General features: G+C 47.1%; 1 protein-coding gene across 2 annotated transcripts; it reads left to right on the forward strand.

Moving 5' to 3' along the window:
* Nucleotides 1-11,218: 11,218 nt before the first annotated feature.
* Nucleotides 11,219-18,257, forward strand: LOC138761136 (endoplasmic reticulum resident protein 29-like). Of its 2 annotated transcripts, none has more exons than XM_069932796.1 (3): nt 11,219-11,379; nt 13,487-13,625; nt 16,409-18,257. In XM_069932796.1, exons 1-3 carry the CDS (start codon nt 11,257-11,259, stop codon nt 16,909-16,911), a joined length of 765 nt encoding a protein of 254 aa, XP_069788897.1. In that variant the 5' UTR covers nt 11,219-11,256; the 3' UTR covers nt 16,912-18,257. The 2 variants fall into 2 exon arrangements, with proteins under 2 accessions (XP_069788897.1, XP_069788898.1); XM_069932797.1 differs by lacking the exon at nt 11,219-11,379 and adding an exon at nt 11,892-12,094.
* The last annotated feature ends 1,387 nt before the right edge of the window (nt 18,258-19,644 follow it).

Raw genomic sequence — 19,644 nt, forward strand, 5'->3', positions numbered from 1 at the left:
AAGTCCTGCTTCTCTTTCTGGGCAAAATCAATGCGACTCCTCCATGGACTTCTTGGCCAGACCCATGGCATCAATGGTACCACTGTTGGAACACTGCAAGTCTGTTGACAGGTTACACATTGTTTCACTAGTCCCTCAATGTCCCGTCACCACACGTGACTCCTCGCAATTTCTTTCAGTCATACTGTTCCTGCATGTGATGTATGTAGTTCTAACCCTTCTTGGAGCCGTGGGGAAGAACTACCCTGTATCCCCAGAGGATGCAATCTTGCTCCACATGACATCAATGTATGAATGGCTTCAACTGCTCACCGTGGACATCATTAGGCCAATTCCCGATCTTGACCCATCCAAACACTTGTGACAATATTGGGTCTGTATGCGCCCTCCTTCTCACATCATCACTTGTAACTGGTAAATTTTCCAAATGATGTATCGTGATATATCATCTATTTCTGTTTCAGGTAGTGGGAGACGTGACAGAGCATCTGCCACTACGTTGTTCTTCCCAGCCACAAACCTCAACTCAGTCAGAATCAGACAGTATGATAGCCCATATCTGCAGTTTCTGAGTAGCTAATGCTGGAATTGATGTCTTTGGATGGTTTCTTTGGCTTGGCTTCGCGGACGAAGATTTATGGAGGGGGTAAAAAGTCCACGTCAGCTGCAGGCTCGTTTGTGGCTGACAAGTCCGATGCGGGACAGGCAGACACGATTGCAGCGGTTGCAGGGGAAAATTGGTGGGTTGGGGTTGGGTGTTGGGTTTTTCCTCCTCTGCCTTTTGTCAGTGAGGTAGGCTCTGCGGTCTTCTTCAAAGGAGGTTGCTGCCCGCCAAACTGTGAGGCGCCAAGATGCACGGTTTGAGGCGATATCAGCCCACTGGCGGTGGTCAATGTGGCAGGCACCAAGAGATTTCTTTAGGCAGTCCTTGTACCTTTTCTTTGGTGCACCTCTGTCACGGTGGCCAGTGGAGAGCTCGCCATATAACACGATCTTGGGAAGGCGATGGTCCTCCATTCTGGAGACGTGACCCATCCAGCGCAGCTGGATCTTCAGCAGCGTGGACTCGATGCTGTCGACCTCTGCCATCTCGAGTACTTCGACGTTAGGGATGTAAGCGCTCCAATGGATGTTGAGGATGGAGCGGAGACAACGCTGGTGGAAGCGTTCTAGGAGCCGTAGGTGGTGCCGGTAGAGGACCCATGATTCGGAGCCGAACAGGAGTGTGGGTATGACAACGGCTCTGTATACGCTTATCTTTGTGAGGTTTTTCAGTTGGTTGTTTTTCCAGACTCTTTTGTGTAGTCTTCCAAAGGCGCTATTTGCCTTGGCGAGTCTGTTGTCTATCTCATTGTCGATCCTTGCATCTGATGAAATGGTGCAGCCGAGATAGGTAAACTGGTTGACCGTTTTGAGTTTTGTGTGCCCGATGGAGATGTGGGGGGGCTGGTAATCATGGTGGGGAGCTGGCTGATGGAGGACCTCAGTTTTCTTCAGGCTGACTTCCAGGCCAAACATTTTGGCAGTTTCCGCAAAGCAGGACGTCAAGCGCTGAAGAGCTGGCTCTGAATGGGCAACTAAAGCGGCATCGTCTGCAAAGAGTAGTTCACGGACAAGTTTCTCTTGTGTCTTGGTGTGAGCTTGCAGGCGCCTCAGATTGAAGAGACTGCCATCCGTGCGGTACCGGATGTAAACAGCGTCTTCATTGTTGGGGTCTTTCATGGTTTATAAACCATGCAAATGACAGATTTTCTTTCATACAAATAAGTTTTGAAATGTTGTAGTCCAAACTTGATAGCCAATGCCTCATCCAGATGCACGTAACCTTTATCATGCTTGTTCAAACTTCTCGATGCATAGGCAGTCGGTAGGTGTCTTCCTTCATCATTGACATGGCAAATGACTACTCCTATGCCTAGGGAGAGGCATCTGTACTCAGCTCCTCTGCCTTTGAAGGGTTGTAGTAAGTCAGCAGTGTGTCTGAACTGATCATCTTCTTCACAGTGTTGAACAACTCCTCACACTTATCTATCAATTTCCATGGTGCATCACCCAGTAGTGTGTTCAGTGGGTGTAGCATTGTGGACAAATGTGGGAGAAACGGAGCTTGGAAATTCATTATCCCTAGCCATAACCTCAACTCTGTTATGTTCTTGGGTGCAGGAGGCTGACGAATGGCATCAACCTTGTCCTGTGTTGGTTGGATCCCCATTGCTGATCGCTTCCTTCCCATGTAATTACTTCATTTTGCATGAACAAGCACTTTTCACACTTGACAGTAAGATGGTACTTGTTGAATCATACAAACAGCTTGTCTAGGTTCTGCACATGCTCCTCATCATCAACTCCAGTGTCGAGCACATCATGATTGCGCAGACACCCTCCAATCCACCCAACACTTGCTTGATGAAATGTTGCCATATTTCAGGACTAGATGAGATCCTAAATGGAAGCCTGGTGTACGAGAACCCCCGATGTGTATTGATGGTCACTAACCATTATGATTTCTCATCCAGTTGAATCTGCTGATAGGCACACTTGAAATCAATCCTTGAGAACTTCTTCCCTCCTATCAACTTGCTGAACACTTCTGTTGGAGTGATCACAATGAATGTTCTTGTTGATGGTTACCTTGTAATTACCACACAATCTAACTTGGCAGTCCGCTTTAGGAATGCACACTAGTGGGATTGCCCATTCACTGAATTCAACTGGAACAATCATTACTTCATGTTGCATGCGTTCCATCCTTTTCAATAGCGGGACATAGAGCATACGGTACATTGCAGGCCTTATGGAAAACAGGAACCACGTTCTCCTTAACTTGGAGTGTTGCCTTGAATTCCTTCATTGCACCCAACTCTTGCCTGAATATGTCAATATACTTCTCTTGTAGCACTGATCCAACATCTATATGTTGATAGCGTACTGTCCTTGTGAAAAAATCTTTGACCAATCTAACTGGAGCTCAACTAACCACAAGTGTGCTAACAGAGGAGGTGCATTTCTGTCAGCATGGACTACTACCAGAAGAAGTACCTTCTTCTGTCCCTGGTAGCATATATTGGCTGAAATTTCTCCTGCTACTTTCAACTGATTATCCGTATAGGTGTAGAGTAAACTTTTCTTTGATTCAAGAGGACAATGCTTGAATTTCTCTTTATAATCTTGGAAATTGATCATAGACACTGCTGCCCCCATATCAAGTTCCATCTCCAGGTCATGTCCGTTCACTTGCAACACCACTTTGAATGCCGCGGCTGACGACTTCCAGTCAATGTTAAACAAACTCTCCACAAAACTGCTCTCATCAACTTGCTTGATAGATCCATTTCCTTTTTGTTGCCCTGGTGCCACCTTGCCTTGTCATCCTGATTGAAGAGGCCTTGCCCTGGACTAACCTTGTTCAGAATGCTAAGCACAACACTGATCGAAAATGCCCCAACTTCTGACAGGCACTTCATTAGCCAGCACCACTTTCACAGCTTGTGGAAAGAAATAGTTCTTGGCCAGAAGTTTCTTCTGAATGCTGGCAGATGCCAAGCCTTCAGCAAATCAATCTCGCAGAGCTTCTGCCAATTGCACACCTGAAAACTTGCAATGTGATGGTATTTTTTTCAAATGCAATATACTTTGGCCAGGAGCCTGAAACGTATTATTAAACTTAAATCTCTCAGTCACTGCTAATCTCTTGGGAAAATAAAGCTCTTAGCAACATAAAGAGTTCACCAAAACTCTTATTAGTCGGTTTGTCTGGAAATGCCAAATCTCGCAGCGTTTGGTATGGCTTGTTCCCAACTCGACTCAGTAAAACGGCTTGATGTTTAGATGCATTGTGCCCGGTATTGTCCATGTCCGGAGCAACAAGAAAATGCTCTTATCTATCACTGTTCAAAAATCAGAGCCTGCTGCCACTCCATCACCAACTTTGTTCTGTACACGTATCCAATGTCAAATTAAAATGACAATTTTCCTTAAGCTATCATTCCAACATGTGACTAATATCTCATCAGTATGCAGTATCAGGCAGTCATCGCATCGGGTGCAGTGCGTTCCATTCCAAATGGCCCTTTTTGGTTGTTTCTTTTACCGAAGTAAAATGCACAAACTTGCTTTTTCATCTCTTCTACTCTTCCTCTGCCAGCCAACGAAGAAGCGAGACGTAGCGTGTAGCGGACCGTGTTCTCTTCTACCAGCCAACCAACAGGTGAGACGTAACGTGGAGCGGACCGTGTTCTCTTCTACCAGCCAACCAGAAGGTGAGACGTGGCGTGGAGCGGACCGTGTTCTCTTCTACCAGCCAACCAGCAGGTGAGACGTGGAGTGGAGCGGACCGTGTTCTCTTCTACCAGCCAACCAACAGGTGAGACGTGGCCTGGAGCAGACTGTGTTCTCTTCTACCAGCCAACCAACAGGTGAGACGTAACATGGAGCGGACCGTGTTCTCTTCTACCAGCCAACCAACAGGTGAGACGTGGAGTGGACCGTGTTCTCTTCTACCAGCCAACCAACAGGTGAGATGTGACATGGAGCGGACCGTGTTCTCTTCTACCAGCCAACCAACAGGTGAGACGTGATGTGGAGCGGACCGTGTTCTCTTCTACCAGCCAACCAACAGGTGAGACGTAACGTGGAGTGGACCGTGTTCTCTTCTACCAGCCAACCAACAGGTGAGACGTGGCGTGGAGCGGACCGTGTTCTCTTCGACCAGCCAACCAACAGGTGAGACGTAACGTGGAGCGGACCGTGTTATCTTCTACCAGCCAACCAACAGGTGAGACGTAACGTGGAGTGGACCGTGTTCTCTTCTACCAGCCAACCAACAGGTGAGACGTGACGTGGAGTGGACCGTGTTCTCTTCTACCAGCCAACCAACAGGTGAGACGTGGCGTGGAGCGGACCGTGTTCTCTTCTACCAGCCAACCAACAGGTGAGACGTAACGTGGAGCGGACCGTGTTCTCTTCTACCAGCCAACCAACAGGTGAGACGTAACGTGGAGTGGACCGTGTTCTCTTCTACCAGCCAACCAACAGGTGAGACGTGGCGTGGAGCGGACCGTGTTCTCTTCTACCAGCCAAGCAACAGGTGAGACGTGACGTGGAGCGGACCGTGTTCTCTTCTACCAGACAACCAACAGGTGAGATGTGATGTCGAGCGGACTGTGTTCTCTTCTACCAGCCAATCAACAGGTGAGACGTAACGTGGAGCGGACCGTGTTCTCTTCTACCAGCCAACCAACAGGTGTGACGTAACGTGGAGTGGACCGTGTTCTCTTCTACCAGCCAACCAACAGGTGAGACGTGGCGTGGAGCGGACCGTGTTCTCTTCTACCAGCCAACCAACAGGTGAGACGTAACGTGGAGCGGACCGTGTTCTCTTCTACCAGCCAAACAACAGGTGAGACGTAACGTGGAGTGGACCGTGTTCTCTTCTACCAGCCAACCAACAGGTGAGACGTGACGTGGAGCGGACCGTGTTCTCTTCTACCAGCCAACCAACAGGTGAGACGTGGCGTGGAGCGGACCGTGTTCTCTTCTACCAGCAAACCAACAGGTGAGACGTAACGTGGAGTGGACCGTGTTCTCTTCTACCAGCCAACCAACAGGTGAGACGTAACGTGGAGTGGACCGTGTTCTCTTCTACCAGCCAACCAACAGGTGAGACGTATCGTGGAGTGGACCGTGTTCTCTTCTACCAGCCAACCAATAGGTTAGACGTGACGTGGAGCGGACCGTGTTCTCTTCTACCAGCCAACCAACAGGTGAGACGTGGCGTGGAGCGGACCGTGTTCTCTTCTACCAGCCAACCAACAGGTGAGACGTGACGTGGAGCGGACCGTGTTCTCTTCTACCAGCCAACCAACAGGTGAGACGTGGCGTGGAGCGGACCGTGTTTTCTTCTACCAGCCAACCAACAGGTGAGACGTGGCGTGGAGCGGACCGTGTTCTCTTCTACCAGCCAACCAACAGGTGAGACGTAACGTGGAGTGGACCGTGTTCTCTTCTACCAGCCAACCAACAGGTGAGACGTAACGTGGAGTGGACCGTGTTCTCTTCTACCAGCCAACCAACAGGTGAGACGTAACGTGGAGTGGACCGTGTTCTCTTCTACCAGCCAACCAACAGGTGAGACGTGGCGTGGAGCGGACTGTGTTCTCTTCTACCAGCCAACCAACAGGTGAGACGTGGCGTGGAGCGGACCGTGTTCTCTTCTACCAGCCAACCAACAGGTGAGACGTGACGTGGAGTGGACCGTGTTCTCTTCTACCAGCCAACCAACAGGTGAGACGTGACGTGGAGAGGACCGTGTTCTCTTCTACCAGCCAACCAACAGGTGTGACGTAACGTGGAGTGGACCGTGTTCTCTTCTACCAGCCAACCAACAGGTGAGACGTGGCGTGGAGCGGACCGTGTTCTCTTCTACCAGCCAACCAACAGGTGAGACGTAACGTGGAGCGGACCGTGTTCTCTTCTACCAGCCAACCAACAGGTGAGACGTAACGTGGAGCGGACCGTGTTCTCTTCTACCAGCCAACCAACAGGTGAGACGTGGCGTGGAGCGGACCGTGTTCTCTTCTACCAGCCAACCAACAGGTGAGACGTAACGTGGAGTGGACCGTGTTCTCTTCTACCAGCCAACCAACAGGTGAGACGTAACGTGGAGTGGACCGTGTTCTCTTCTACCAGCCAACCAACAGGTGAGACGTGACGTGGCGTGGAGCGGACCGTGTTCTCTTCTACCAGCCAACCAACAGGTGAGACGTGGCGTGGAGCGGACCGTGTTCTCTTCTACCAGCCAACCAACAGGTGAGACGTGGCGTGGAGCGGACCGTGTTCTCTTCTACCAGCCAACCAACAGGTGAGACGTAACGTGGAGTGGACCGTGTTCTTTTCTACCAGCCAACCAACAGGTGAGACGTAACGTGGAGTGGACTGTGTTCTCTTCTACCAGCCAACCAACAGGTGAGACGTAACATGGAGTGGACCGTGTTCTCTTCTACCAGCCAACCAACAGGTGAGACGTAACGTGGAGTGGACCTTGTTCTCATCTACCAGCCAACCAACAGGTGAGACGTGGCGTGGAGCGGACCGTGTTCTCTTCTACCAGCCAACCAACAGGTGAGACGTGACGTGGAGCGGACCGTGTTCTCTTCTACCAGCCAACCAACAGGTGAGACGTGACGTGGAGCGGACCGTGTTCTCTTCTACCAGCCAACCAACAGGTGAGACGTCACGTGGAGCGGACCGTGTTCTCTTCTACCAGCCAACCAACAGGTGAGACGTCACGTGGAGTGGACCTTGTTCTCATCTACCAGCCAACCAACAGGTGAGACGTGGCGTGGAGCGGACCGTGTTCTCTTCTACCAGCCAACCAACAGGTGAGACGTGACGTGGAGCGGACCGTGTTCTCTTCTACCAGCCAACCAACAGGTGAGACGTGACGTGGAGCGGACCGTGTTCTCTTCTACCAGCCAACCAACAGGTGAGACGTCACGTGGAGCGGACCGTGTTCTCTTCTACCAGCCAACCAACAGGTGAGACGTCACGTGGAGTGGACCGTGTTCTCTTCTACCAGCCAACCAACAGGTGAGACGTGGCGTGGAGCGGACCGTGTTCTCTTCTACCAGCCAACCAACAGGTGAGACGTGGCGTGGAGCGGACCGTGTTCTCTTCTACCAGCCAACCAACAGGTGAGACGTGGCGTGGAGCGGACCGTGTTCTCTTCTACCAGCCAACCAACAGGTGAGACGTGGCGTGGAGCGGACCGTGTTCTCTTCTACCAGCCAACCAACAGGTGAGACGTAACGTGGAGTGGACCGTGTTCTTTTCTACCAGCCAACCAACAGGTGAGACGTAACGTGGAGTGGACTGTGTTCTCTTCTACCAGCCAACCAACAGGTGAGACGTAACGTGGAGTGGACCGTGTTCTTTTCTACCAGCCAACCAACAGGTGAGACGTAACGTGGAGTGGACTGTGTTCTCTTCTACCAGCCAACCAACAGGTGAGACGTAACGTGGAGTGGACCGTGTTCTCTTCTACCAGCCAACCAACAGGTGAGACGTAACGTGGAGTGGACCGTGTTCTCTTCTACCAGCCAACCAACAGGTGAGACGTGGCGTGGAGCGGACCGTGTTCTCTTCTACCATTCAACCAACAGGTGAGACGTAACGTGGAGTGGACCGTGTTCTTTTCTACCAGCCAACCAACAGGTGAGACGTAACGTGGAGTGGACGGTGTTCTCTTCTACCAGCCAACCAACAGGTGAGACGTGACGTGGAGCGGACCATGTTTTCTTCTACCAGCCAACCAACAGGTGAGACGTGACGTGGAGCGGACCGTGTTCTCTTCTACCAGCCAACCAACAGGTGAGACGTGACGTGGAGCGGACCGTGTTCTCTTCTACCAGCCAACCAACAGGTGAGACGTCACGTGGAGTGGACCGTGTTCTCTTCTACCAGCCAACCAACAGGTGAGACGTGGCGTGGAGCGGACCGTGTTCTCTTCTACCAGCCAACCAACAGGTGAGACGTGGCGTGGAGCGGACCGTGTTCTCTTCTACCAGCCAACCAACAGGTGAGACGTGGCGTGGAGCGGACCGTGTTCTCTTCTACCAGCCAACCAACAGGTGAGACGTGGCGTGGAGCGGACCGTGTTCTCTTCTACCAGCCAACCAACAGGTGAGACGTAACGTGGAGTGGACCGTGTTCTTTTCTACCAGCCAACCAACAGGTGAGACGTAACGTGGAGTGGACTGTGTTCTCTTCTACCAGCCAACCAACAGGTGAGACGTAACGTGGAGTGGACCGTGTTCTTTTCTACCAGCCAACCAACAGGTGAGACGTAACGTGGAGTGGACTGTGTTCTCTTCTACCAGCCAACCAACAGGTGAGACGTAACGTGGAGCGGACCGTGTTCTCTTCTACCAGCCAACCAACAGGTGAGACGTAACGTGGAGTGGACCGTGTTCTCTTCTACCAGCCAACCAACAGGTGAGACGTGGCGTGGAGCGGACCGTGTTCTCTTCTACCATTCAACCAACAGGTGAGACGTAACGTGGAGTGGACCGTGTTCTTTTCTACCAGCCAACCAACAGGTGAGACGTAACGTGGAGTGGACGGTGTTCTCTTCTACCAGCCAACCAACAGGTGAGACGTAACGTGGAGTGGACCGTGTTCTCATCTACCAGCCAACCAACAGGTGAGACGTGGCGTGGAGCGGACCGTGTTCTCTTCTACCAGCCAACCAACAGGTGAGACGTGACGTGGAGCGGACCGTGTTCTCTTCTACCAGCCAACCAACAGGTGAGACGTGGCGTGGAGCGGACCGTGTTCTCTTCTACCAGCCAACCAACAGGTGAGACGTGGCGTGGAGCGGACCGTGTTCTCTTCTACCAGCCAACCAACAGGTGAGACGTAACGTGGAGTGGACCGTGTTCTCTTCTACCAGCCAACCAACAGGTGAGACGTAACGTGGAGTGGACCGTGTTCTCTTCTACCAGCCAACCAACAGGTGAGACGTGACGTGGAGTGGACCGTGTTCTCTTCTACCAGCCAACCAATAGGTGAGACGTGACGTGGAGTGGACCGTGTTCTCTTCTACCAGCCAACCAACAGGTGAGACGTGGCGTGGAGCGGACCGTGTTCTCTTCTACCAGCCAACCAACAGGTGAGACGTGACGTGGAGCGGACCGTGTTCTCTTCTACCAGCCAACCAACAGGTGAGACGTGGCGTGGAGCGGACCGTGTTCTCTTCTACCAGCCAACCAACAGGTGAGACGTGGCGTGGAGCGGACCGTGTTCTCTTCTACCAGCCAACCAACAGGTGAGACGTAACGTGGAGTGGACCGTGTTCTTTTCTACCAGCCAACCAACAGGTGAGACGTAACGTGGAGTGGACAGTGTTCTCTTCTACCAGCCAACCAACAGGTGAGACGTAACGTGGAGTGGACCGTGTTCTCTTCTACCAGCCAACCAACAGGTGAGACGTAACGTGGAGTGGACCTTGTTCTCATCTACCAGCTAACCAACAGGTGAGACGTGGCGTGGAGCGGACCGTGTTCTCTTCTACCAGCCAACCAACAGGTGAGACGTGACGTGGAGCGGACCGTGTTCTCTTCTACCAGCCAACCAACAGGTGAGACGTGACGTGGAGCGGACCGTGTTCTCTTCTACCAGCCAACCAACAGGTGAGACGTGACGTGGAGCGGACCGTGTTCTCTTCTACCAGCCAACCAACAGGTGAGACGTCACGTGGAGTGGACCTTGTTCTCATCTACCAGCCAACCAACAGGTGAGACGTGGCGTGGAGCGGACCGTGTTCTCTTCTACCAGCCAACCAACAGGTGAGACGTGACGTGGAGCGGACCGTGTTCTCTTCTGTCAGCCAACCAACAGGTGAGACGTGACGTGGAGCGGACCGTGTTCTCTTCTACCAGCCAACCAACAGGTGAGACGTGACGTGGAGCGGACCGTGTTCTCTTCTACCAGCCAACCAACAGGTGAGACGTGACGTGGAGCGGACCGTGTTCTCTTCTACCAGCCAACCAACAGGTGAGACGTGGCGTGGAGCGGACCGTGTTCTCTTCTACCAGCCAACCAACAGGTGAGACGTGGCGTGGAGCGGACCGTGTTCTCTTCTACCAGCCAACCAACAGGTGAGACGTGGCGTGGAGCGGACCGTGTTCTCTTCTACCAGCCAACCAACAGGTGAGACGTGACGTGGAGCGGACCGTGTTCTCTTCTACCAGCCAACCAACAGGTGAGACGTGGCGTGGAGCGGACCGTGTTCTCTTCTACCAGCCAACCAACAGGTGAGACGTGGCGTGGAGCGGATTGCAACTTTGCAGCGCGTCAACACAGTCGAGGAAAGAAAAATATCGGCGCGAAACGCACTCCCACACGCGGCTTCAACCTTCCCCCTCCCGTCCATAAACTCTGTCGAGCAGCATCTCGTCGCCTGAGACGAGGATGTTGCTATTGAATAACTGCCATGTTTAATCGTGGGAAGGTAGATACGGGATGCTTTATTCCTCTTAACTGTGTGCAGTTTACAGCCACGGAGGGTCTTGGACACCTGCCAAAACCTGCCAGGACGCGTTTTTCACTGTGAATTTTTGGGCCCTTCCGTTTTCACGTGTCCGTTTATTGCAGAACTGCCTGCCTTCAGGGACCTGTCAGAAGGAGGGGGCCGGCGCTATTTGCATGAAACTCCCAGCCCCTGGCATCACATGGTTCCATTGCGAGGGAGACCGAGCGATGGCGGCTGTAGGCAGCTCCTTTCTGCTGTTCCTGACCGCAGGCTTTTTGCAGCTTTCAGTTCCCACTGGAGCCCTGCAGACGGTCGGCTCCTTGCCCCTGGACGCCGTCACGTTTTCCAAGGTGAGTGGATCCTTTAATCGCCTGCACTGAAGGCACTCAGGGGCCAGTCGATTGTCACCAGCCCGTCAGATTCGGACTTTCCATCTGCTGCGTAATAGAAGTCCCTGACTTGAACGCATTGTCATTAGTAACGTTAAAAATGAAGAGATGCCCCCCCCCAAAAAAAAAGGGCATTGATCCGCAAAGGTAGAAATAACGTTCATTCTCGACATGCGGCTTTATTTTAATATCGGAATCCAATGAAACGGAATCAGACAGCGGCGGGTGGCTGCAAGAGGAGCGCTTTGCAACCTTAAGCTTCAACGAGGGCTGTCGGAGGGCGGGAGAGGAGCAGGGCTTCGGATCCCATTGCGACCAGAATTTTCTGGAGCCGATTCGTTGTGCATGTAATTCATTTATGAAGCTCACCGGACTAGATAGGAAGTAGCCAATAGAACAGTTACAACCAAGTAGCAGCGCACCAATCCTCTTGGTCCGCGTCGTTCCCTCCCTCTCTCTCACAAGCTCCATCTTGCTTCTCTGAACTCTCCGAACAGAGAGGGGCCCTGCCGCCTCCCCCCAGCACACCAATGTGATCGGTCCCCCTTCCAAAGAAAACCAAGCGCGAGAGAGTACCAAAGTGATGGGAAGAATTCGAATTCAACATGGGATCAATACACAAATGTGCTGCAGAATTCAACTTTAGGAAGTAGAGAGTAACTGCTGAGGCCAAAAGGTTGGTTACCCTTTATAGATGTTGAGTTTCCTTAGCACATTTGTGTATTGCATTCGACCCCAGCGTCTGCAGACACTCAACACAATCAAACGAGGGTCTCTGAGTTGTGAGGGAACATTGTGCCCAGTTTATTATTACCATCTGATCTTTCTCCCTCAAATCTTCCAATTCCTCATCCTTTTCTCAGTCACACACTGTCAGGGCGAGAGAATTCTAGGAATTCAATACACTGAGACCTTACTTACTTTCATCCCAGTTTTATATAACCAGTGAAAACATCTAAACTGATCAAGGTCTCTTCGCTTCTCCTGCAAATATTCAACCATACTGGTGTCTGCTCGTCTTTGTTGGTTCTTTAAAACATGAGCAAGTCATTTCACCTCCTGCAATTTCTCTGCCATTCATGGTTGATGTTTCACTTCAGTCTCACTTTCCTGCAGTGTCCCATAATTGCCTTCACATTAAAGTAAACAAATAAAGAAATGTAAACAAAGTGAAATACAGAGATAGAAAAAAAATCAAAGTGCAAAAGTAAGAGTCCTAACACAAGACCTTGAGTGTGTGGTTGAGGAGCTTCATGGTGTAGTGGTAGCAGCTGTTCCTTCATCTGGTTGGTTGTGCAAGTCTTCTGGCACTTGTACCTCTTTCCTGATGGTAACAAGGATTACAGTGTGTGCTGGGTGATGTGGATCCTTGATGATTGCTGCTGCTCGCCAACTACTGCATTCCCTGTAGATGTTCTCTTTGGTGGGAAGGGTTTTGCCTGTGATGACCTGGGCTGCGTCCACTACTTTTGGTAGGACTTTATGCTCAGGAGTATTGGTGTCCCCATACCAGACTGTGATGCAGCTGGTCAGCATTTTCCACCACACATCTGTAGAGATTTGCCAGGGTTTCCAATGCCATACCAAACCTTCACAAACTCCTGAGGAAGTCGAAGCAATAACATGCTTTATTCACAATGCCATTTGTGTTGGGTCCAGGAACGATCCTCTGAGATGGTGACTCTCAAGAAATTTGCCCAACTTCATTCCATATCCTTAAATATGTCAGCCTGTGTGAAATGCTTCATAACATAATCTGCAATGTACCAAATTACCATACCAATTCTGTTAATCTTGCATCACATGGGTAATGACCCAAATGCAATCAAACTATGGAACATCATAGCACAGAGTTAGAATAAATACATGGCATAAAATTAAAGGTAAAGAAAATGAAACACCTCAACCTTTCTTCTTTATTATATTTCACTGAGAGCATTGCAGTAGGCAGAATGAACTCTTGGCTACAAGCTACTAGATGTATTGGTTTGCTTGTAGAGATCCTTGGAAATTTCCAAAGACAACAGGATTCTACAAACCCAGCATCTGAGATATGTGTTCATTACAGGTAATCTCCAAAATGAAATACGCTCTGGTAAAGATTGACACACAGTATCCATATGGAGAGAAGCAGGATGAGTTCAAGAAATTAGCAGAAAATTCTGCTTCCAGCAAAGACCTCTTGGTGGCTGAAGTGGGAATTTCAGGTAGGAACTTAGTTACTTGTCGAAGTTGATTCAAGAATGTAAAGGTATTGTTCAGTTGTCATTTGTCTGATCTATCCAATCTCCTCATCCAACCACTTTGTGTTACATTTCTAGTTTGGTCAAACATCTGCAGCATGAGGCTAAAACCTGTTCAACTTGAAGCTCTTCCAAAGACAACATGCTTTACTTAAATGTATAAGGATATGAGAATGGGTCATTAGAGACTAGCACTAAGGTTGCTGTTTAACTTTTTCTTCCACACTACTGCCATATTTTCTGGCATGCAAACATTTATCTAACTTGCTTAAGTGGACTATCAGAGTATTGAGGTAAAAAAAAAATTGCCATGAGTTTTATACTCCCAAAAAAACTCCAGGGAATAGAAGCATAATTTGCTCAGTCTTTTCCCATGATACAAATGCATAACTTCAGGAACCAATGTAGTGAATTTGTTTTGTATTCCCTCCAAAGCAAAGGTGTCTTTAAGACCACCAAATATATTTTTGGTGAGGCCCCACGACAGGCTTGTAATAGTAGCAGTAAGACTCATTCTTATATTTGCTTTCTAACCTAAAAATTACATATCATGGCTCTATATTTACTGACAGTTAATCAATCCCAAACCATTATATTTCCACTCCAAATGCAGTGTTCACTAATTTTTCCTCTTCACCCAATAGTTACAATATGAAAAACTTGTATTTATTCCGACATGAAGTCTGTTTTATGATGTCCATTTCATTCTATATAACTGATAAATTCATTTCCTGAAGATAGTTGGAAAACTGATGTAAATTTGTTCTGTTTTTTCTTTGAACATTGGTAATATCTTTGTTACCTTCCAATATGGGGACAGTCATGCGCTGCATAACGTCTGTTCAGGCAATGTCCAACCACATGAATGTCTGTGGTCCCATCAGAGAATGGGATGTAGCACACATACATGGAATGGAATGAGCTGCCAGAGTAAGCACCAAAATCCAGGTCAACTGTATAGTTCAAAAGGCATGGAAAAGGGAAGCTTCAAGGTATATGGGCAGAACGCAGGCCACTAGAGCTGGCTGGTTGGCGTGTTCAAGCAGGACTGCCGAACAGTATGGTTCTGTGTGGCAGTGGCAGGTGAAGCACGATCAGAGCTTTTGCATCCCTGATTGCCAGAAGGTTCATTTTGCTGCGATGGAAAGATATTGTCCCTCCCACACATACACAATAGTTATTGGATTTGATGGCATCCCTCTCTCTATTGAAAATTGGATGTTCAACTACTAAAATGAGTTTAAAAAAAAATTCTCTTTGGGGTTTTTTTCAATTATTTCCAAAATTTATAGATCAATTATCTTTGCTCTTTATTTTAATTTTTTTTCCTATTTTTGAACTACTAGTGTTGAAATTAGTAATTGACATCAGGCTCTGATGTAATCAGATAATAGGTTGGGGTTAGAAATTAGATGAGTTATTTTTTTTCCTTTTCTTTTTTAAAAAAAAAATCAATAACATGGATCATATGTACCTTGTTTACTATCTGTAATTTTAATTTACTTTTAGCTGAACTTTATATGTATCTATGTATTTGAAAGTATTTTCTTAAAAACCAATGAAAAGATTGGAAAAGAAAGAAGAAAATCTGGAATTAACTGAAGACAATGCGTGAACATGAAACTGAACATAAACAGACAGTTTTGTGAGGTAGTAAATGGGGGAAAGAAAATCAACATCCAATAACAGGGAGATTAAAATCCTGGGGTACAAATTATACGCGACCTGACTTTGGAAGGAAAGAGCTGAACTGGGACTGTCCAAGGCCAAGGACCGGAATTACGGCCAGATACATTAGCTGAAATACAGTAATGTATGTGTACAGTATCTTGGCTATTTCATCATTATAGGTACACTACAGTATCCCATAGAGCTTTGCTAAGTATATAATATGGTTGTGAAATATCCAAATCACATAACATCCCATTTCACAGAACGTATTGTGGACGTTATGCGACACATGATTGTATATTAAATGTCCAGAAGTCACTTTTCCTTTAAACTAAGTGGTAACATTAAGTAGAGTTGTTAGATTTTAGTTCCATTAATTTCTCTTCTTCACCTAATGTTTCTAGGAATACTTAGTGAGGGAGCAGCACACCTAGAAATTGCATCAGATATAAAGCTCTGAGATGGAAAGCAAATTCCCAACGAACAGAATACAAGTGTTCACTGTTATCTGACCAGGGAGAATAAAAATGGAGGGGGGTGGTTTCCTGCTTAGATGAGAGGGAAAATTAAATATTAAAAAAATACTAGCATTTACATAATCCTTTCAAGAAATACCAAAATGTCTTAGTGTCAATTTGTACCTTTTTTTTTTTAAAATGTTTTCAAAATGTAAGAGAGACACAAGAGATGGGAGCAAACTTGGCTCATTACGTCTTCTCCATCATTCAAGTCGTGGCTGATCTTCCTTTCAAACCCATTCTCCTGCTTACTCCCCATAACCTTTAACGGCCTTACTAATCAGGAACCAATCAACCTCCACTTTAAGTATATCCAATGACTGCCACCACAGCCGTTTGTGGCAAAGAATTCCACAGATCCACTACCCTCAGGCTGAAGGAGTTGTTCATTGCCAAATCTGGAAGGTCTTTTGTGTGTGAAATGTCATATCCAGTTTTGGCAGGGGAAGGGGTGTTTTTGAGAAAGAGGCGAAGAGAACAAGCTCTGAGGTCAAAATTATGCTGTAAGATTTTGATTATTGATTTAGAGTTAATTTTGAAATATTTTTTAAAATACAGATTATGGCGAAAAGGAAAATTCAGAACTAGGAGTGAAATATAAAGTGGAAAAGGATGATTATCCTGTCTACCTGCTGTTCACTAATGGGGATCTGGAAAATCCAGTTCGGTACACGGGAGAGATTAAGCAAGAAACCATTCAGCAGTGGTTGAAAACTAAAGGGGTGTGGGTCGGGATGCTCGGCTGCCTGGAGGAATATGATTTACTCGCTCAGGAGTTTAGCAGCACAAGCAGTCAGGAAGAACGCCAGAAGATCATGGTTAAGGTAAAGAACATGATGGGTGGGCTGCCACAGTTAGAGAATAAACTGGCAGAACAGTACTACAAAATCATGAGTAAAGTCCTGGCACAAGGTGACTTGTTTGTTCATTCAGAGATTGCACGGATTGGCAAACTGCTGGATGAGAGCAAGATGAGCTCAGCTAAGAAGATGGATTTTCAGAAGCGCCAGAACATTCTGAGCTCATTCCAGATACCAAGCAGAGCAAAGGAGGATTTGTGAGAGAGGTTTGGGTTCTGTTGAAACCTGGGAAAAGAAAGCTTCCTACTGTAAGCCATGTTACTGCTGGAGTTGCCTTCAGTAGTTCTCTTTCCTGATCTCTGTCTATGCTCTCTAACCATTGTTTTTTTCGAGCTAATCTCTGCTGGGACTGGGAGAGGTGGTCAATTACCACCCTCTTGCTCTCCCCGACTAGGCTCCCAGCTTTCTGTGCAAGAGCAGAAGCCAGTTGTGAGCCATTTCCCTTCCACTCCAACTAACCCACTAACAGGGACGCAACCCTGGAATGTTGATGTGTTGGGATCACAAACTCTTACTCAGCCACAGCAGTCCTTTCAAAAGGAACTTTCAGCAAAGGTTTTGCAGCAACATTACAGGACACTGATCACCACCCAATAATTTCTTCACTTCGCAGAGCTCTCAATCAGAGAGCTGCTGTGGAGTTGTCGAATGGCAGTGTTGGAACTGTCAACCTATCTTCCAAACAATTTTACTGCTGCTCTAGTTTTGATCATCCATACCAACACAGGAATGGCAGATGTCAGGAAAGAGAAAGGATACCATTTAAGTTTGGAGTTATGCCAACTGAATACAAATTTAAACTTTTTCTTAAGATGTAATAAGTTACAGCAAATTTTACTGTTTACTCTTCAGCAATGACATGGTTAAGAGTCTTAATTGTTTACATGCCTTTTTACAATTTCAAATCTTGCAAATAAGTTTTCACTTATGTTTTGAATGTTCACCAACTTCTATCAGAGGGGACCGACTGTCCTTCCAAAGCCAGTGACAAATCAGAAAAATGTCACAATTGGCTGTGCACACAGAGGTCACGTTAAAGGTGGAACCGTGGAAGATTGTTTCATTAACACCTGTAATGATTTTAGCCTTTCTGTTTCACTGCTGGAATGATAACCTCTGAGCAAAATTCCCAAATATTGTCACTGGAGAATGAATTGGAAGGTCCAGGCACAGAACTGGCATACAAAGCACCACAGATGAAGAGAAGCTTAACCAAACCTCCCATCTCAGTCTGATTTTCTCAGTAAATAAATCCACGGGACAATCCTACAACCCTTTGTGTCTTCCTGGGACATCAGCTAAAGTGACCACATCATGAGCAAAGGAGAACTCAAATTCCATTTGAGTTGGACTCAAATGGACTCAATTCCTGTGACAATAAGGGAAACAAAACGGCCTCAATTAGTAACACTCAAATCCTGTATGCTCATTCCTAATTTGATCTTTTTCAACAGTTCATCATTGTTATGATTTACACGTATGAAAACAACTGTCTGCTTTAATGAATTGATTATTTCAAAAACATTAAAATTCATAATTTACACTTACCTATATGTGTACCTTGTGTTCCATTTTATATTTTAGAATTCTGAGCAAATTGCTGTTAATCATAAATGATCTTGAGCTGTCAGATGAGAAACTTTACAAGTCAGCTGGATATGGGTTCAAGACCATCATATCCCAAATCTTACATAATAAACCCCCTGTAAAAGCTTAAAGGATGCTGCTATAAAATACCACAAAGAACTTCTGGTATCTTGAACATCATTTTATCTTTCAAGCACCAGTAATATGGATAATTGGTGGCAGACACTTGATTGATCATGCAGATGGTCTTGCAGCATGGACTACATTACAGAAGTGATAGATTTAGGTATGATCCAGTTTACAGCACCTGGAAGTCATGAAAAATGTACAATACATAGTCTTTATAAATAAATAAATGATTCAACTTTAATTCCTCTTTTTCTGCAGTTGCAAGATCTTGGAGTTGCTTGCTGGGTTTTTCTATACCACCCCCCCCCCCCCCCCACCCCCAAGTCATTCCATCTATCTAACTATTATTTCTCAACTGAACAAACATCCAGGGCTTATTTCATGCATTAATAATAACAATCACATTTCAGAATGAGAGATCTGGACTTTTTGTTCTTCCTAACCCACCAGCAAATTGCAGCACCTTTTTTTAGCAGGAGACTTGTTTGGTCACTGCGGCTTGCCTACTTGTTCAATTTACTGAGATAATAGCAGGGGGCAAATTATTTATGGATGCTGTAAAAGTTTGAAAAAATAGGTATGTAGTGGAGCAAAGGAGCAGTAAGCATCAAATATCAGTGAATAGTGTTTAGAGAAAAAGCAGGAAGTGGTGTTTCCTACAGTTATTGTAGGGGCTGACCTATCGGATACAAGTACAGTACCCTGTATCTGAAATGCTTGGGACCAGATGGCTTTTGGGTTTTTTTTTAAATTTTGGAACTAAGCAGCACAGTAGTGTCAGCAGACCTGTATCAGTGGTTAAACAACAGTAAACAACGGCAGGCTTTTTGAATGGTGATATGACCCCAGAAGTGGAAAATTCACATTCACTAATGTTTAGTACTTACCAAAAAAAACTCGATCTCTGATTACAAAAGAGCGCCAAACACTAGAAATTCTTTTCAATGGCGTGTCTATAGATAAACATAAATGCTTCCTCTTTTTCTTATCACTTTCAACCATAGTGCTATCTGCAGGCCTTTTTGTCATTTTCAATATACCTTTGCACACCAGCACTGTTTTTATCAAAATGGCACCCCACATGGGCAAGTCAGGTGATGGATTTTTCCCCCAATTTTGTAGGCGCAAAATCCCCCCCCCGCCCCCCCCGCAGATTTTGGATCTTTGGATATGGGTTACTTGACCTGTCATGAATTGATGTGGGTCATGAGTAAACCA

This window comes from Narcine bancroftii, chromosome 4 (genome assembly GCF_036971445.1).
Source record: "Narcine bancroftii isolate sNarBan1 chromosome 4, sNarBan1.hap1, whole genome shotgun sequence".
Lineage (NCBI taxonomy): Eukaryota > Metazoa > Chordata > Chondrichthyes > Torpediniformes > Narcinidae > Narcine > Narcine bancroftii.